We start from the raw sequence: 19,073 nt of genomic DNA, 5'->3' as shown, positions 1-19,073 counted from the left end.
AAAGATTGTATCACAACTAAAGTGGCCAAATAACGTCATAAAATGAAGCACATGAATCCGCTTTACAATGGGTGTAGAGCCTAACTGGCATAGTTTCAAGTTTGGGGAAGATAATTTTCACCATAACAATGCACCTTGATGATAAAAGCATTACATGCATAATCGCATTTGTGGACACTTTTGAGAATGGTGTTTTCCTGCCTATGGAACATTCGCGCTTATAGCCTACTGCCATGTGCATATTGCTGCGCTTATAATGTGAAGAAATTGCCTTTTTTAAGCTAAACGTTCTCATCTGTTGCATAAGGCTCATTGATTAAACAGTTTCTTTATGCTAGTGTCCAAGACTATGTTTGGAATATTTATTTCTCGCACAGAATAGAATGTAAACTTTTGTACTATGGGGGATAGTAGATTGACATAGGCTAGTTCTTTTGCTGTTTGTTAGGCCTACTCAGTACTCGTTAGGCTGACGAAAAGTAAATGTGGACAGTTCTTCCAATATCTTCAATATGCGCCTCGGAATTGGATAAGGACGTGCGTAGTTGAGTCCCCGATGTGTCTGTCTTCACTTGTAGCCTGTGAGAAAGACCTGATTACTTGACAGAGAGCCATGTGAGTGAGAGGTGCTTCAGCAAGGAGCCGAGTGAAGGGGATTATAATTATTATATTCAGCCCAACGGCCACTTGGGTCGCAAAATGCATGGATTTGTTAGGGGGCATTATGGCCACACAAAGGTGATGCAGCCAGGAAATTTAAGGCATTATCAAGTTCTTGTCAAATTGTGAATGAGAGACTGATGAAGTGTGTACAACCTGCGTAAAAAAACAAAGCAGAGCTCATGCCTTTCAAGTTTTTTCAAATCATCATTAGAGTCGCAGTATGCAGCCTTAGAATGTATTAAAAATCCAAACATATAGCCCAACGTTTATATCACAACTAATGTAACTCTAAATTAAGCATATGGGAGGACCTGTTTCTTTGTTAACAACTCAACACAGAATAGCCACTTGTGCACTCCCTCAAATTGTTTGGAGAAACTATCCTTTCTATTTTATTCAGCTATGTTCAATTGTATTCATGATACTATAAAATAATATAAAAAATGCTATGGAATTCTAAGCAAATCTTGTCTGCTGAATGAACTAGTGTAGCCCACAGCATCAGGACAACTCGGAGTATGCTATTCTGTTTTTCTGAAATAGACTACTTTTCCTTAATATCATGTTTCTTTAGACCTGTCTAAAATAAATAATGGATGTATTGTGACAGTGTGGCCTATATTACATGGATGTATTAGACTTTTTAAAATGTAGATGTTCCAAAGATCTGCATCAGTGGCTTGTAGGCCGTGTGTGGAAGCCAGGAGTTGCTAAAAGTGTTTATGTTAATTCATGTTCAATTACCGTGAGACCGACAGTTATTTGCTTGACAATCACCGGCTGACAGAACTGCACGGCTGCCACAGTCTTATACATGACTAACATTGGGTTCGGGTGAAAAGTTTGCAACGTGTGAGTTAGATTTTTGTCATTTAGCAGACCCTTGAATTACAGGAGCAATTAGGGTTAAGTGCCTTAACTCAAGGGAACATTGATACATTTTTCACCTAGTTGGCTCAGGGATTCAAACCAGCAGCCTTTCAGTTACTGGCCCAAGACACTTAACCTCTAGGCTACCTGGGTTGAAAGTGGAATTTTGTGTCACAGTTGGAGATAAGAGACACATCTCTCATGTGCGTTAATGTCTTGTGTTCCAGTCCGTCCTTTACATTCCCCCACCACATCAACCCCATGGCCTACCAGCAGCTCCTGTCCCAGCAGAGAGGCCTGAGTGTGTTCGGCCACACCCCCCCGCTCATCCAGCCCCCACCCACCTTCTCCAGTCGCCAGTCTGTCCTGGGTCTCTCCTCTCTGCCCCCCGCCTCACACAACCACAACAATGGCTCACAGTCAAAGGTGAGACTGCTGTTCTTCTTTGGTAACGGTGGTATGCAAACCAGCTTTGATGTGCGTAGACTTTTTCCTCCAGGTTGTCAATCTTCTTCCTGAACTGTGCCTAAATTGTCTGGTACGAGGTAGATCTTCTCATTATCCATAACCGCCAAATGTGAGCCTTGCCCTGTGGCCTTCTGGAAATCCTGGTAGTGTGTGGGATGCTCAAATCAAACCAGTATGACATCTATAGCCGTACAATTTTCTTCTGTTTGTTTGCGTTGTCAGTGAACTTGTTTTAAGATGATTTAAAACATAAATACTGCTGTCCCTTTCCCTCATCCATTGTGTACGTCCACTGTGGTTTGTGGTCGTCTCTGTGGTTCTTATAATACCATTCACTGAAATGCCCCTCCGTAAGGTAAACTCCATACCCATGAATAAGGGGACTGGGGACGTTAAACCCTCATTCTCCAAACACACACGATCCCAACCCCACGGTTCTGTTACAGACCACAGTAAACACAGTGGGATGCTGAGGAGAAGCAAAGTCTTCCTCTGATTAGGAACACTTTGCTGTGGTTTAGTGCAATCCCAGAATCCCAGTCTAGCATGACTATTAAAGTCAACTGCCAGATACAGCCTATGTCAGCTTATTGTGAAGCATCAACTGTGTAGGTGGTGGGGTGTGCCTACTCTCGTTTCTCCAGGAGTCACCTGAGGTTTACACTGAAGCCCCGGGCAGTGGTCTCACTCTGTAGATGGATGGGATGTTTTCATATTGTGCTCCACCCTCTCATCATAAAACACTTGAAATTGTTTAGTCTCTGTGGTGACTCAACTCTGATATATGAATGTCTATTTGACTCGAGCCCTGTATTAACCCCTAACTTTTCTTCTCTTTTCTTTTCTCCACTCCTCTCCTATCCTCTCTTCTCCTCTCTCCCTTCCTCTCCTCTCTCCCCTCCTCTCATCTCGTCTCCTCTCCTATTCTCTCCGCTCCTCTACTCCAGAACACAAGTGGGGACTCGGCAGTGAGCAGTACAGTTAATCCCATGATCACCAAGAGGTCAAAGGTGAAGACAGAGGTGGAGTGTCTGAGGCCACTGTCCCCATGTTCTCCGGTAAGAATGGGATTAGGATCTACTACTTTATAAATCAGTTGTCATGATGAACTTTGTTGCCCTGTACAGGAAATGAGACGTATGGGCTGATAGGATCTAAAGAGAATGATGTGTTGAGGGCAATTAAAAAACGATCAATCCTTTGCAACTGATCAAGAAAAAAAAACTGTTTCCTTTACTTCCTTTCCTCTGCCCAAATACTCCTCTGTCCTGAATTGACACAGACCCCTGGGAACCAGCCAGTCCCCTGACCCCGTTTCTTTCTCTGCTACGGCTGAAAGAAGAAAAACTCTGTGTGATAAGAGCTTTGCATCCATTCGTTTGTTCCTCCCTCTCTTCTTTTCTCCCTGGCCGCTGTAAACTGTGCCACAGCACTTCATTTCAATGAAATATTGGCCCCACGTTATTGTCATCTGAGGTGCTTTTTTCTCTCTCTCCCTCGCTCTCTCTTTCACTCTCTCTCTCTCTCTTTTGACAAATTTGCGGAGCCCTCCTCTTCGACTCAGAGGCAGGTTTGATGCATGGGGATGGCGGTGTACATAGTCGTCTTGGGGCCAGTAGAATTGATGAAGATAGTGGCGAGGTGCAGAGATAAACATGCTGCAGTCAGCACATTGGAGCAGGGAAGGGTGGGAGGCTGGCGCTGTGGAGAGGGAAAGAAGAGACCAGGGGATGTGCTGCACGTCACACAAACACGCACACGGCCTGCAGGCCTGGGATCTGTCTTAGCCGTGTCAACGAATCCTTGCCTGGTCAGAAACAAAATGAACACACCTGTCTGTTCCTCCAGTCAAGTCAATCTGGGCTCTCTCAGATAATGCCAGGGTGTCCCCTCCCCACATCAGTAACAGTTAATAGTGTTAATGGCTTGTGTTGGGTTAAAATTAAATACACATTTCCTAGACAGTAAGATAGAATGGATTATAAAGTCTTCCTCTTTTCTTTTCTCGTAACAGGATCATCTAGGTGGGATGCTGGACATGAAGGAGGACTTGGATAAAGATGAATGCAAGCATGAGCCAGAGATGGTGTATGAGACCAACTGCCACTGGGAAGGATGCTCCAAGGAGTACGACACGCAGGAACAACTGGTCCATGTAAGGAGGGGACGGGGGACAGGGACACGTGACAAGGGACAGGCATCAGACAAGAATTTCCTTATCTTTAACTAGCTCAGAAAATGTTCCTGCCTGTTTTAAATCAACCAACCTGGAGCCGGTTTCCTAAAAGCACCTTACGGCTAAGTATATTACCTGTGGTTCTAACGAAGAAACCAGGCCCTGGGCCAAGAGCAGAGGAAGGTCACTATCTGATGAGTGTGTGGTGAGAGAGAGGAGGTCTGCCTTTCAGTGCAGCTGGAATAAGTGCAGAATAAATCCCACTGACCTCTTGGTCTATATGTGCTCCCTAACCTCTGACCTCTGAAGCCCAACATAAAGCCGTCCGGCCAGGAACACTAAACCCTTAACCCCTCCCTGATTTCACTGTCTCCACAGTAACCTCTAACATACTTAAGAGTCCATATTTCAGTGCTTTCTAAGACTGAGACCTGTCAATGGACTTCAACTGGGCTCCTGTTTTATTATGCGTTCCTCCAGATAGATACTGAGAGTCAGCTGATTCATTGGTTGTTCACATAAAGTAAGCTTCGCTAAGTGTTTAGCTTCCATGAGACTGGGATTGTTTTACTCGATTGGACTTTTTGGCATGTAGAGTTTTGGAGGAGCAGGGGCATTCCAGGCCATCACTGAAGCAGAGAGAGACGGGGACAGACGGAGAGAGAGACTGAGAGAGAAAGAAAGAGAGGGGTGGCAGAGAGAAAGAGAGGGGGGGGGGAGTGAGAGAGAGAGAAGATGAAGAGAGAGAGAGAGATAAAAGAGAGGGAGAGAGATAAGAGAGAGGAAGAGAGAGAGAGAGGGTGGGGGGTGGGGCACTGTGACGCAGAGCTCAGACTAAGGCCTCCATTATCTGTCCTCATTGTTTCCCTCAGTCACCAACAGTTACACTCCAGCTGAACGTTAAACCTCTCGGAGATCCTTCCTAATGATAGGCACACACACACACAAACACCTTCCTAATGATAGGCCAGGATGGTTTAGGTTAGGCAGCTACGGACAAAGAGCTGCTTGTCTGAGAGAGCAGTCAACGCACGCTCAACCGTGTCTTTGGCTTAATTATCATGGGCCAGACATCAAACCAACAAGTAGAGAGAGTAGCCTAAGGAATATGCTGGCATTTAGCTACCACAATGATGGTCCTTGGCACTGAAGTGTATATGTGTGTGTGTGTGTGTGTGTGTGTGTGTGTGTGTGTGTGTGTGTGTGTGTGTGTGTGTGTGTGTGTGTGTGTGTGTGTGTGTGTGTGTGTGTGTGTGTGTGTGTGTGTGTGTGTGTGTGTGTGTGTGAATGCATACATGCTTGTTAGCTCTATAAGCTTGCATGGTTGAAACCCACGCCTCCTACTGGTTACCTGGTTGTTAGTAATTCCTGATGTTCTCAGGGTATTAGGTCTATTTCTGCAGATGTGCTCATCAAGGGATCCCAGGAAACGGTGGTGTTTGAGATGTAATCCCTCCACGCTCACTGGGTCCCTGCACTTAAAAACTACAGCCCTAATGAGGGAAGAGCACAATTCCTGTCCAGACCCATTTGTCCTAGGCTATGCACGCCAGCCAGCGGGATGCCACATCAATCTTGGATAAGAGAGTTGGAAATCCGTCACGGGGCAATTCCATTAAATGAAAGTGTTGAGAGGCTGCCCCTTTAGACACATACAAACAGAGCGGAGCAAAGGAGCATTTGCCCGTTTGACGACTGATTTTAATTTCCCTAACCGTAGAATCCCTCTTGTGGAAAGAGTGTAGACCAGTGGAACTCATCTATCAAAGACTAACGGAGCCACACGGCAAATAGTGCGTACCCGACAACACAATCACGTCGTCTTTCTTCACTGTCTGACAAAACGGAAAGTTAACGGCAAACTTTGATTGATGGCTTTACTCCTAATTTCTTCGAAAGGCAAATGGCTGCTCCGCCTCTGTCACAAGCTGAAATGGGCTTGTTCTAATGGACCTCTGTCACAGAGAAAACCTCTGTCTCCAGGTGATAGTAGTAGTACAAATGCACTCAATGACAGACAGAACAGAACACAACTAGAGACCTAGTAAAAAAAGACAACCTCAGAGGGACTTCTGTGGGGAGAGAAACGTTCAATCAAAACAAAACAAATTGTGTTGGTCACGTACACGTTTAGCAGATGTTATAGCGAAATGCTTGTGTTTCTAGCTCCGACAGTGCAGTAATGTCTATCAAGTAATATCTAACAATTTCACAACAATACACACACATCTAAAGTAAAGGAACTAAGAATATATCATATTTGGGCGAGCAATGTCAGAGTGGCATAGACTGAAATACAGTAGAATAGAATACGGTATATACACAGTTGAAGTCGAAAGATTACATACACTAAGGTTGGAGTCATTTAAAACTTGTTTTTCAAACACTCTACAAGTTAACAAACTATAGTTTTGGCAAGTCGGTTAGGACATCTACTTTGTGCATGACACATCATTTTTCCAACAATTGTTTACAGACAGATTATTTCACTTATAATTCACTGTATGACAATTCCAGTGGGTCAGAAGTTTACATACACTAAGTTGACTGTACCTTTAAACAGCTTGGAAAATTCCAGAAAATTATGTCATGGATTTAGTAGCTTCTGGTAGGCTAATTGACATAATTTCAGTCAACTGGAGGTGTACCTGTGGATGTATTTCAAGGCCTACCTTCAAACTCAGTGCCTCTTTGCTTGACAATATGGGAAAAAATGTGGGTTCGTCCTTGGGATCAATTTCCAAACGCCTGAATATACCACGCTCATCTGTACAAACAATAGTATGCAAGTATAAACACCATGGGACCAGGCAGCCGTCATACCGCTCAGGAATCAGACGTGTTCTGTCTCCTGGAGATTAACGTACTTTAGTGTGAAAAGTGCAAATCAATCCCAGAACAACAGCAAAGGACCTTGTGAAGATGCAGGAGGAAACAAAAGTATCTATATCCACAGTAAAACGAGTCCTATATCGACATAACCTGAAAGGCCGCTCAGCAAGGAAGAAGCCACTGCTCCAAAACCGGCATAAAAAAAGCCAGACTACGGTTTGCAACTGCACATGGGGACAAAGATCGTACTTTTTGTGGAAATGTCATCTGGTCTGATGAAACAAAAATAGAACTGTTTGGCCATAATGACCATCGTTATGTTTGGAGGAAAAGGGGGGGGGGGGCTTGCAAGCCGAAGAACACCATCCCAACCGTGAAGCACGGGGGTGGCAGCATCATGTTGTAGGGGTGCTTTGCTGCAGGAGGGACTGGTGCATTTCACAAAACAGATGGCATCATGAGGCAGGAAAATGATGTGAATATATTGAAGCAACATCTCAAGACATCCATCAGGAATTTTTAGCTTTGTCGCAAATGGGTCTTCCAAATAGACAATAACCCCAAGCATACTTTCAAAGTTGTGGCAAAATGGCTTAAGGACAACAAAGTCAAGGTATTGGACTGGCCATCACAAAGCCCTGACCTCAATCCTATAGAAAATTTGTGGGCAGAACTGAAAAAGCGTGTGCACGCAAGGAGGCCGACAAACCTGACTCAGTTACACCAGCTCTGTCAGGAGGAATGAGCCAAAATTCACCCAACTTATTGTGGGAAGCTCCCCGAAACGTTTGACACAAGTTAAACAATTTAAAGGCAATGTTACCAAATACTAATTGAGTGTATGTTAACTTCTGACCCACTGGGAATGTTATGAAAAAAATAAAAGCTGAAATAAATAATTCTCTACTATTATTCTGACATTTCACATTCTTAAAATAAAGTGGTGATACTAACTTACCTAAGACAGGGCATTTTTACTTTTACAAGGATTAAATGTCAGGAATTGTGGAAAACTGAGTTTAAATGTATTTGGCTAAAATGTATGTAAACCTCCGACTTCAACTGTACATATACGATGAGTAATGCAAAAATATGTCCACATTATGTAAACCTTATTAACAACAGGAGAAGTTGCAGGCCATGCACAGAAAGAAAACCCCGCCCCCTTCCCCTTAGGCACTTATGGAGATGTAAAATAATTACTACAATCGAATGACTGTTGCTTTACACCTATCCAATCCCTTAGATCGACACAAGTGTTTAGGGGCTAGGGGTTGTTACTGGACAGGTCCGCAAGTCTCACAGGCTGTAGAGATCCAGTCTCATCCGGGCGTGTCTCCCCCACAGCACATCAATAACGACCACATCCACGGGGAGAAGAAGGAGTTCGTGTGCCGCTGGGATGAGTGTTCCAGGGAGCAGAAGCCGTTTAAGGCCCAGTACATGCTGGTGGTTCACATGAGGAGACACACGGGGGAGAAGCCACACAAGTGTACCGTGAGTAACTGACCGTCGCCAGGCTCGGCCTTTCGCTGAGCATTTGCCTCGCTAAACACTTGCAGAGTGTACCGTCACACACACGCACGCACACACACACACACACAAATATAGAAATGCCGTTTGGGCTTTTCTCAATATTTCACGTGATCATTCTAGAAAAGAAGGAAAAATGTGCTCACAGTTTGATTACATTACATATTCGCATAGAGGATGTCCCTAAACTGGTTAGTAGGGTGTATGTTAGTAGTTCCAGCTGTTATTACCATTATATCATGTAAGGGCAATGGGTCCTTCTTACAGTAAGACCTAGATATATCCTCTACGGTACTGTATTGTAAGTCCCTCATGTACAACATCTAAGATTTTCTCTCTTCAGGCCAAATCCTTAACTTTTCACATAAATCATGCACTGGTGTCAGGGGGAGATTTGTTTCTGAAGTTAGGATTGGTGACTATGTAGAAAGTATTCAGACTCCTTCACTTTTTCCACATTTTGTTACGACACAGCCTTGTTCTAAAATGTATTCAAATAGTTTTTCCCCCTCATCAATCTACACACAATACCCCATAATGACAAAACAAAAACAGATTTTTTGACATTTTTGCAAATGTATACAAAATTAAAAACAGAAATATCACATTTACATAAGTATTCAGACCCTTTACTCAATATTTTGTTGGAGTACCTCTGGCAGCGATTTCAGCCAAACTCCAAGCGGGCTCTCATGTGCCTTTTACTGAGGAGTGGCTTCCGTCTGGCCACACTACCATAAAGGCCTAGTGCTGAAAAGATGGTTGACCTGGAAGTTTCTCCCACCTCCACAGAGGAACTCTGGAGCTCTGTCAGAGTGACCATTGGGTTCCTGGTCATCTCCCTGACCAAAGGCTTTCTTCCCTGATTGCTCAGTTTGGCCGGGCGGCCAGCTTTAGGAAGACTCGGTGGTTCCAAACTTCTTCCATTTAAGAATGATGGAGGCCACTGTGTGTCACATGAGTTGACGCTGGAGAGACGAAACAGGTACGGGGAGTAAAACATTTAATATAGAACGGACATGGAACGAGACAGGAACAGGGTCAGGAAAAAGGTAAAACAAACAAAAAACAACTAATGCAGAAGTGGGGAACAGAGCTGGGGAACTGACAAATATAGGGGAGGTAATAACAGGTGATGGGTGAGTCCAGGTGAGTCCAATATCGCTGATGCGGGTGACGAGGGAAGGCAGGTGTGTGTAATGGATGATAGGAGTGCAATGATGCAGGGCAGCGGGAGCAGACGTGACAGTACACCCCCTTCTAGGGGCGCCCCCCGGCGAACCGGCCGAGTCATGGGCGCTGGGCAAGCCGGTTGGGGCATGGAAGCCCAACGAACCGGCAGGAACGTGAGAGCAGACGTGACACTGTGTTCTTGGGGACCTTCAATGCTGCAGACATTTTTTGGTACCCTTCCCCAGATCTGTGCCTCGACACAATCCTGTCTCTGAGCTCTATGGACAAGCCAAGCCATGTCAACTGTGGGACCTTATATAGACAGGTGTGTGCCTTTCCAAATCATGTCCAATCAATTGAATTTCCCACAGGTGGACCCCAATTAAGTTGTAGAAACATCTCAAGGATGATCAATGGAAACAGGATGTTCAATAGCCCCCAAACAGGCTTAAAATAGCCCTGCAATAACCCCAAAACAAGAAACAGGTGAAACCAATAAAGACATAACCAACAGAAAAGGGAATCGGTGGCAGCTAGTAGACCGGTGACGACGACCGCCGAGCGCCGCCCGAACAGGAAGAGGAGCCACCTTCGGTAGAAGTCGTGACAGAGGCTGTAACATAACAAAATGTGGAAAAAGTCAAGGGGTTTGAATACTTTCTGAATGCGCTGTACATGCCTCCACACCAGAGTGTCATTCATTACACAATAATTGCAAAGGTCATCTTTATAGAAATTAAAAGGAAATGGAAAACTAGGATAGATGTGAAATAAACTGTACAAAGATCCTGTGTTTGACTGCTTTGGTGTTTTCCTTTCTCTCTCTTGCAGTTTGAGGGCTGCTGTAAGGCCTATTCTCGCCTGGAGAATCTGAAGACCCACCTGCGATCTCACACCGGGGAAAAACCATATGTGTGTGACCACGAGGGATGCAACAAAGCCTTCTCCAACGCCTCGGACAGAGCCAAGCACCAGAACCGCACACACTCCAACGAGGTGTGCACACGCGCACACACACACTTCATTGAGGTCCTACTGGGGTAGCCTCCCAAACACCACCCTATTCCCTTCATAATGCACTACTTTCAGGGCCCTGGTCAAAAACGGTGCACTATGCAGGCAATAGGGTGCCATTTTGGATGCAGACACGTTCCCACACTGCAGCTCCATTCTGCCCTGCCAAGACTTCAGACAGACTCACTTATAGAGCCCATTAGATATTCTCTTAGACAGACATCCATAGGATCAATACTCTTCTACCTTTTGTGACTTACTGTAAGGTCCTGGGCCAAAAGATTGTGGCATCAAGAAAATGATGTTGTCTGCTAGCCTTTTACATATTCAGGCTGAAATGAGATGTGTGGACTTTTTCTCATCACGCACAGTGATTGTTCTTGGATGTCTATACTTGCCGCATTAAACCACGGCCGTGCGTGTGTTCCTAAGTGTGTGTGTGTGTGTGTGTGTGTGTGTGTATGCAGGCGTGTGTATGAGTAAATAATGATGTACAGAACTAATGAGCATGGCAGCCCCACAACGGATTCGTGTGAATCAAGCGTAGGCATCCCTAATGGAGACCCAGACCACCTGCAGATCACCAATACAAAATGAACCCTGGAACCGTTTCAAGCCTCCTACTGGCCTATCCATCAGGAGATAGAGGAGGGAGGTGTAGGGGGAGAGCACAGCATCCCATGGATCCACACACACACACACACACACACACACACACACACACACACACACACACACACACACACACACACACACACACACACACACACACACACACACACACACACACACACACACACACACACACACACACACACACACACACACACACAACCCCTCGGGATGAAAAATAAGACTGGATCCATCCCACCAATATAACTAACTTTATTACTGGAAACCATATAAATCTTAGTGATACTCCGTGGCTGTAAGCAGAACCAACAAGTCACTGGTCTAACATACATAATTTATACACTCTAATTGCGTGTTTACAACAACAGCCAGTCACAGCTAATCTGAGTAAGTAGGAGGGGATGGATATTCTAATTCCCAGGCATGTATTTGAATGTTATTAAACAGAATATGAACTGCATGATATTCATCTCCCTCTGGATCCTATGTGGCTCACTTGGTAAGAGTGTGGTGGTAACCACGCCAGGGTTGTCGGTTTGCTTCCCGCTGGGGCCACATTTAAATGTATACACTCACTGAACTGTAAATCGCTTCAGATTAAATACAGTTGGAGTCGGAAGTTTACATACACCTTAGCCAAATACATTTAAACTCTAAACAATTCCTGACATTCAATCCTAGTAAAAATTCCCTGTCTAAGGTCAGTTAGGATCACCACTTTATTTTAAGAATGTGAAATGTCAGAATAATAGTAGAGAGAATGATTTAATTCAGCTTAAAAAGATTTCATCTTATTCCAGGTGGGTCAGAAGTTTACATACACTCAATTAGTATTTGGTATCAAACGTTTCAGGGAGCTTTCCACAAGCTTTCCACAAGCTTCCCACAAGCTTCCCACAATAGTTAAATTTTGGCCCATTCCTCCTGACACAACTGGTGTAACTGAGTCAGGTTTGTAGGCCTCCTTGCTCCCACACGCTTTTTCAGTTCTGCCCACAAATTGTCTATAGGATTGAGGTCAGGGCTTTGTGATGGCCACTCCAATACCTTGACTTTGTTGTCCTTATGCCATAACTTTGGAAGTATGCTTGGGGTCATTGTCTATTTGGAAGACCCATTTGTGACCAAGCTTTAACTTCCTGACTGATGTCTTGAGATGTTGCTTCAATATATCCACATAATTTTCCTGCCTCATGATGCCATCTATTTTGTGAAATGCACCAGTCCGTCCTGCAGCAAAACACCCCCATGATGCTGCCACCCCCGTGCTTCACGGTTGGGATGGTGTTATTCGGCTTGTTAGCCTCCCCCTTTTTCCTCCAAACATAACGATGGTCATTATGGCCAAACAGTTCTATTTTTGTTTCATCAGTCCAGAGGACATTTGTTCAAAAAGTACGATCTTTGTCCCCATCTGCAGTTGCAAACCGTAATCTGCCTTTTTTTATGGCGGTTTTGGAGCAGTGGCTTCTTCCTTGCTGAGCGGCCATTCAGGTTCCTTGCTGAGCGGCCATGTCGATATAGGACTCGTTTTACTGTGGATATAGATACTTTTGTACCTGTTTCCTCCAGCATCTTCACAAGGTCCTTTGCTGTTGTTCTGGGATTGATTTTCACTTTTCTCAGCAAAGTACGTTCATCTCCAGGAGACAGAACACGTCTCCTTCCTGAGCGGTATGACGGCTGCGTGGTCCCATGGTGTTTATACTTGAATACTATTGTTTGTACAGATTTATTTTGATTTTCCCATGATGTCAAGCAAAGAGGCATTGAGTTTGAAGATAGGCCTTGAAATACATCCATAGGTACACCTCGAATTGACTCAAATGATGTCAATTAGCCTATCAGAAGCTTCTAAAGCCATGACATCATTTTCTGGAATTTTCCAAGCTGTTTAAAGGCACAGTCAACCTCTGAACCACTGGAATTGTGATACAGTGAATTATAAGTGAAAGAATCTGTCTGTAAACAATTGTTGGGAAAATTACTTGTGTCATGCACAAAGCAGATGTCCTAACCGACCAAAACTATAGTTTGTTAACAAGAAATTTGTGGAGTGGTTGAAAACCAAGTTTTAATGACTCCAACCTAAGTGTAAGTAAACTTCCGACTTCAACTGTAGATGTACATGACATGTCTCTATTGTAATGTATTTTATCGCTCTGAGTATAACCTTTATAAATAAAGGTGAAATAAATACACTTGTGTCCACAGAAACCCTACGTGTGTAAAGTCCCCGGGTGTACGAAGCGCTACACGGACCCCAGCTCTCTCAGGAAGCACGTGAAGACAGTCCACGGACCAGAGGCCCACGTCACCAAGAAACAGCGCAGCGACCTGCCGCCCAGCAGACCCATGCCACCCAAAGAGAATGGAGAGAACGAGACAGGCCGGGGCATGGAGGAGAAGATGGACAGCACCTCGAGAGGCACGGAGGACTACCTCCAGGCCACGTCTATCAAGACGGAGAACTCTGTGGTAAGTGATCATCTGGTGTTGCAGCCTATTATCCAATGAGAGATCATTTGGGGTTGCAGCGTGTCATCCAATGAGAGATCATTTGGGGTTGCAGCGTGTCATCCAATGAGAGATCATTTGGAGTAGAAGTATAATTCAGCAAACAGACAGTTTTACCATACGGTTATGTTTACCATACGGTTATGGCAAGTAGCCTAGTGGTTAAAGATTTGGGCCAGTAACGGGAAGGTTGCTAGATCGAATCCACAAGCTGCCATGGTAAAAAGCTGTCGTTCTGCCCCTGAACAAGGCAGTTGACCCACTGTTCCTAGGACGTCATTGTAAATAACAATTTGTTGTTAACTGACTTGTTAGATAAAAAATGTGTGCCTCCCAATCTATGGTTAAGCCACTTTATAGATTTGTGCAGTCAGACAATGCCCTTCTACTTTCTCAGTCTGAGCCCCTACTAACAATGGCATGCAAATCTTACCTAACAAACTTTTATCCTTCCTATTTAACACTCTCTGCACATTTCCTTTCCATTTCTCTTCTCTTTGAACTTTTCCTTAAGGACAGACATTACTAAGGTGAGCACAGCTTCAGTTTGAGCTTCAGTTCAATACAGAATATCTTTCATCATTTCATGCACTACTGCTGTATGACAAGCCACAGCCAGTAAGGAACACAGTCCAAAAATGTGTATAATAGTTATTACAGAATTTTAAGTCCCACGTACTGTACAACATAAAGAGGGACTGGGGAGCCCAACAACCCGGAGAGCCATAGATTCATAGCCCTGTGTGCTGGCTTAGCATGTACTCAAGCATCCTTTCATCTCCCCCATTTCTAATTCACAGACGGTCTTAAGGGAGCTGTAATCTGTAGCCACCCCAACCAACACTCGTTATTCACAATTAAAGTTGTGGAGAAAAGAACTTGCATGATTCACTGTACATCTCCTTATGTTGTTATGTTATCACTGTTCCACTTTCTCTTCGTTAGATGGCGATCCCTTTCCTTTTTAGATAGTTTATAAACATGTTGTCTCTCTCTCTCTCTCTGCTTCTCTCTCTTCCACTCTCTCGCTCTTTCCCCTTCCCTCCCTCTCCTTCTCTCTCTCTCTCTAGATGTATCAGTCCAGCCCTGGTGGTCAGTCGTCATGCAGCAGCGAGCCGTCGCCACTTGGCAGTTCCACCAACCATGACAGTGGAGTAGAGATGGCCCTCCACAGCAGCGGGGGAAGCATGGGGGACCTGACTGGGCTGGACGACCCCTCAGGGCCCCTCATGGACTCCTCCTTCTCTGGCCTCTGGTCTGGGACAGCAGGGGTCGGGGTGGGCCTCCACCTCCGTCAACACCTAGGTCTCAGCCACATCCACAGACTAGAACACCTGAAGAAGGAGAAACTGAAGATGGTGAGGGACTCCTGCCAGTGGGCCAATCATCATCCAGCTCCTCCAGTCCAGAACACCAAGCTACCGCCCATACCAGTAAGCGGTGAGTGACCGTAAAAAGAAAGAAGTAACCAGTGTTCTCATAATTATCTTTTTTGAGTATTCAGTACATTCAGAAAACCACTCTATATTTCTCCTGTGTGAAATCCATTTTTCTTCTCTTCAGGGTCCCTTCTGGAGAGAGGAAATATGGATGGTGGGCCTGGATCGTTCCTCAGCCTCAGTGAGCTGTGTTCCAGTAAGGTGACTGTCCTGAACCAGCTGGACCATCTGATGGAGCGCAGGGACAGCGCCACCAGCACCGTCTCCTCTGCCTACATCAGCCGGCGCTCCTCTGGCATCTCCCCCTGCCACTACAGCCGCCGCTCCAGCGACGCCTCCACGTTCAGTGGCCACCGCCACCACAACATCAGCTCCACCGGCTCCTACGACCCCATCTCTACAGACCTGTCTCGGAGGTCCAGCAACGCCAGCCAGAGTGGAGGAGGGGGAGGGCTGCCCAGTCACCTCAGCCTCACCCCCGCCCAGCTCTACCACCTCAAGGCTAAATATGCGGCGGCTACAGGCGGAGCCCCACCCACACCTCTACCCAACATGGAGAGGATGAGTCTCAAGACCTGCATGGCCCTCTACAGGGATGCTTCCCAGGGAGACTCGTCGTCTGGTTACTCCTCCTTCAACCCCATTGCCCCCAGTGGTGTTCCCAGGCGCTGCAGCGGCGATATGGGAGGCTATAACGGCCGCAGCATGATGCCCCACGAAGCTCCGTCCAACATTCCCCGTCGGGCTAGCGACCCCGTCCCCCGACCGCCGCCCCTGGACCCGCTGTCCCATCAGCCTCAGGTGCAGCGCTACAACAGCACGGGCAACATGCAGAATCTCCACCCACACGCCTCCCAGCCCAACCAGGCCCCGTCTGCAGCCGAGCGCCGCCACCTGGCGCCCCAGAGCCACCAGCCGCGCTCCGACGGCAGTCTGCAGCGATACCCATACTGCCCCCGGCCGCCCAGCATCTCTGAGAACGTGGCCATCGAGACCATGGCCGGCGACATGAGCGGTAGTCGCAACAACAGTGAGGAGGAGATGATGGTACTTCCTGATGACGTCGTTCACTACATCGCCTCTCAGGGCGGAGCTGGAGAGTCAGACTGTGCCAACGGGTACAACCGACAAGCACAATGTGGTTTCCATGGAAACACAATAAACCCTAACCCCCAGCTGCAACAGCAATTTTACCACCAGCAAAGGATGGCTGTGGTGGACACCAATATGAATATGAACCCCTCATCTGCACCACAAACCATGCCCCTCTTCTGTGCCCTAAGCTCAGGCCATCCGCAGCAGTCTTTCCCCTCCTTACCCAGTAAGACGAGCACCATGCCGGTGCAGTGGAACGAGGTCAGCTCAGGTACTGTGGAAGCTCTTCACAACCCAAGTCAACAGCTGCCGTTCAGTCGAAGCAACCCAAACCTCACCATGGTCCAACAGAAACAGAACTTTGTCTCGTTCCAGAATCAGAATCTTAACTCCAACCAACACATTGCACAGATGATTCACAACCTGGCTCACGCAGCCCAGCAGGGGAGATACATAGAGCTGCAGAAGGCGGACTCAAGGCTGAGCTGTGTCCAGCAACAGAGCCTACAGCAACAGCAGCCTGCTAATGCTAACCTCAATGAACCAGTGAGTCTCGGGCATGGGTTTAACCAGGGTCTTGGTCCTAGCGATGCTACCGCTAACGCTAACCAGCGGTCCTCCTGTAGTAGTATGGCAGTTGGTGGCACTCTGGGTATGTTGAGCCAAAACAGTAAACAACAACAGACGGTGCACACTGTAGACACGCAGAACAGCCGGCTGGGGGCGCAGCCAGGGGGGAGTCAATCGTCTCAAGTCACATTTAAGGATAGCGGTGTGAATTCTTTGCGGATGATCTCACAGAAGTATAATATAGCGTCCCAGGTTCAGAATCCCATCCAAAATGGAGGTCAAATACTCCTCCAGCCAAGGCCGCCCACAGAACCTAAGTCTCTAAGCAGACAGCATTCAGGGTCAATGACAATGCAGCGACAAAACTCAATTGGCAATCACTGCAGCAATGGCAACAACAAGAACAGCAATGTTATGTTATACACAGGACAGATTCACGTGTTTGAGCCAAACGGAAACGTCAACATGCAGATGATGGCATCATCAGTAGTGGACGTCCTTCAATGTCCCTCAGACAGCACTGAGACCGCCATGACCTCACCGGGAGTAAGCAACCAGGTCTCCAGTACGGTGGACTCGTCCAATGGGACAGGGGCAGAGGATCCCCAGATTGACTTTGACACCATGCTGGATGACGGGGACCACTCCAGCCTGATGTCAGGCACCATCAGCCCCAGTATCCTCCAGAGTCTGTCCCAGACCTCCTCCAGACTCACCACCCCCCAGAACTCTGTCACCCTGCCCTCCCTGCCGCTCTCTGCAGGGGGAAGCAACATGGCCATCGGCGATATGAGCTCCCTGCTCACCGCGCTTGCAGAAGAGAACAAGTTCCTCAACATGATGTCATAAGGACGATCCCAAATACACTGAAGGCAGACAGAGGTAAAACCAGGGTACCTACCTTGGTGTATTTGGCCCAGGACGTGTGTTAAAAGAAATGACCTATTGTGACCCAAGCTCTATGAACGATAGTATATCTACCACCAAGAGTTTAAACTGACTGTGTGAATGACAAGAGGGGGACCTACTAGTTAACATTGTTGCAGAGGTCCTCCTGACCATGTGATTGAACACTAAGCACCTCATTGGAGAAGTTTGACGACCACCAGAGACTAAGGAACCTATGAGATTCTGAAGACTTCATGCTAAAACACCACTATGTTTGTGCTACTTATTGTATTATCCTGTACAGTATCGTTATGAAGCTAATATGGCGATTTCATATCTATTGAGAAGCCATATTTTGCCTTAGATGAGTAAGTAAGTATAATGTAATCCACAGCACAATTCTGTTAATGTTGTACATGAGATAGTGTGCAGTTCTGCAGTAAAACAAGTTTACCAAGTGCCTGGCTATGCCGCAGAATATGCAAGACGAGCATATGACACAGTTCACGTTGAAACGCAACCAAGTCCTTCTGTATGATACGGATTTGGGATTTTTCGATCTTAAAGACACACGTATATATGTAAATAGTGTAAATGACTTGATCTAAAATGATTTGATTCTTTCTTTCAGATCTTATTTGAAACTCATTAAAAAATATTCTGTCAGTGAAATTGCTAAAAAAAAAAAAAAAAAAAAAAAAAAAAATATGGGAGAAAAATGATTAAATAATTCAATAGAGTCAGAAGAAATCTTTTTCCAATCTATTTAGTCATGTCAGGTCTACTTCCATACAGTGTCTTCAATATGAGCCATTGTCTTATTTGTCTGTTTGGTTGAGTTGGACTATTGAGATGAACAGTGACGTCTCAGTGTCGGGGACAAGTTGTGACTGGAATTAAGCAACAATTTCAAAAGAATATGCAAATACTTGATATGATACGTATTCTGGGGGTGATAACATTGCCATTAACGCTTGGTGATGAATTAGGAAAAATCGAAAAGGGAAAAAGGATCCTCCTTTTTTCGTGTCAAATGACTTTTTCTCCAGTCCTTGATGATGACGAGGATAATAAGATATCATAGAGTATTAGGAATCAACGTTTTTTTGTATACTTCCATGCAACTCTGTTGTGTTGGATATGTATATATATTTTGTACATTTTTATGAAATACAATATTGTTTTTGTTTTTTTTACAGAAT

At 45.6% G+C, this 19,073-nt stretch overlaps 1 protein-coding gene across 1 annotated transcript in view; it reads left to right on the top strand.

Moving 5' to 3' along the window:
- Window positions 1–18,558, top strand: part of LOC139414157 (zinc finger protein GLI2-like) — a 71,485-nt gene extending 52,927 nt beyond the window's left edge. Inside the window, exons 7-14 of the mRNA XM_071162039.1 lie at window positions 1,761–1,959; window positions 2,949–3,059; window positions 4,016–4,156; window positions 8,357–8,506; window positions 10,547–10,711; window positions 13,577–13,840; window positions 14,950–15,319; window positions 15,443–18,558. Of these exons, the coding sequence (XP_071018140.1) occupies window positions 1,761–1,959; window positions 2,949–3,059; window positions 4,016–4,156; window positions 8,357–8,506; window positions 10,547–10,711; window positions 13,577–13,840; window positions 14,950–15,319; window positions 15,443–17,832 (3,790 nt within the window). The 3' untranslated portion in view covers window positions 17,833–18,558. The remainder of the gene's footprint in view (window positions 1–1,760; window positions 1,960–2,948; window positions 3,060–4,015; window positions 4,157–8,356; window positions 8,507–10,546; window positions 10,712–13,576; window positions 13,841–14,949; window positions 15,320–15,442) is intronic.
- The last annotated feature ends 515 nt before the right edge of the window (window positions 18,559–19,073 follow it).

The sequence above is a fragment of the Oncorhynchus clarkii genome, chromosome 7 (assembly GCF_045791955.1).
Source record: "Oncorhynchus clarkii lewisi isolate Uvic-CL-2024 chromosome 7, UVic_Ocla_1.0, whole genome shotgun sequence".
NCBI classification, from domain to species: domain Eukaryota; kingdom Metazoa; phylum Chordata; class Actinopteri; order Salmoniformes; family Salmonidae; genus Oncorhynchus; species Oncorhynchus clarkii.
This window is presented reverse-complemented; position numbering and strand designations above follow the sequence as displayed.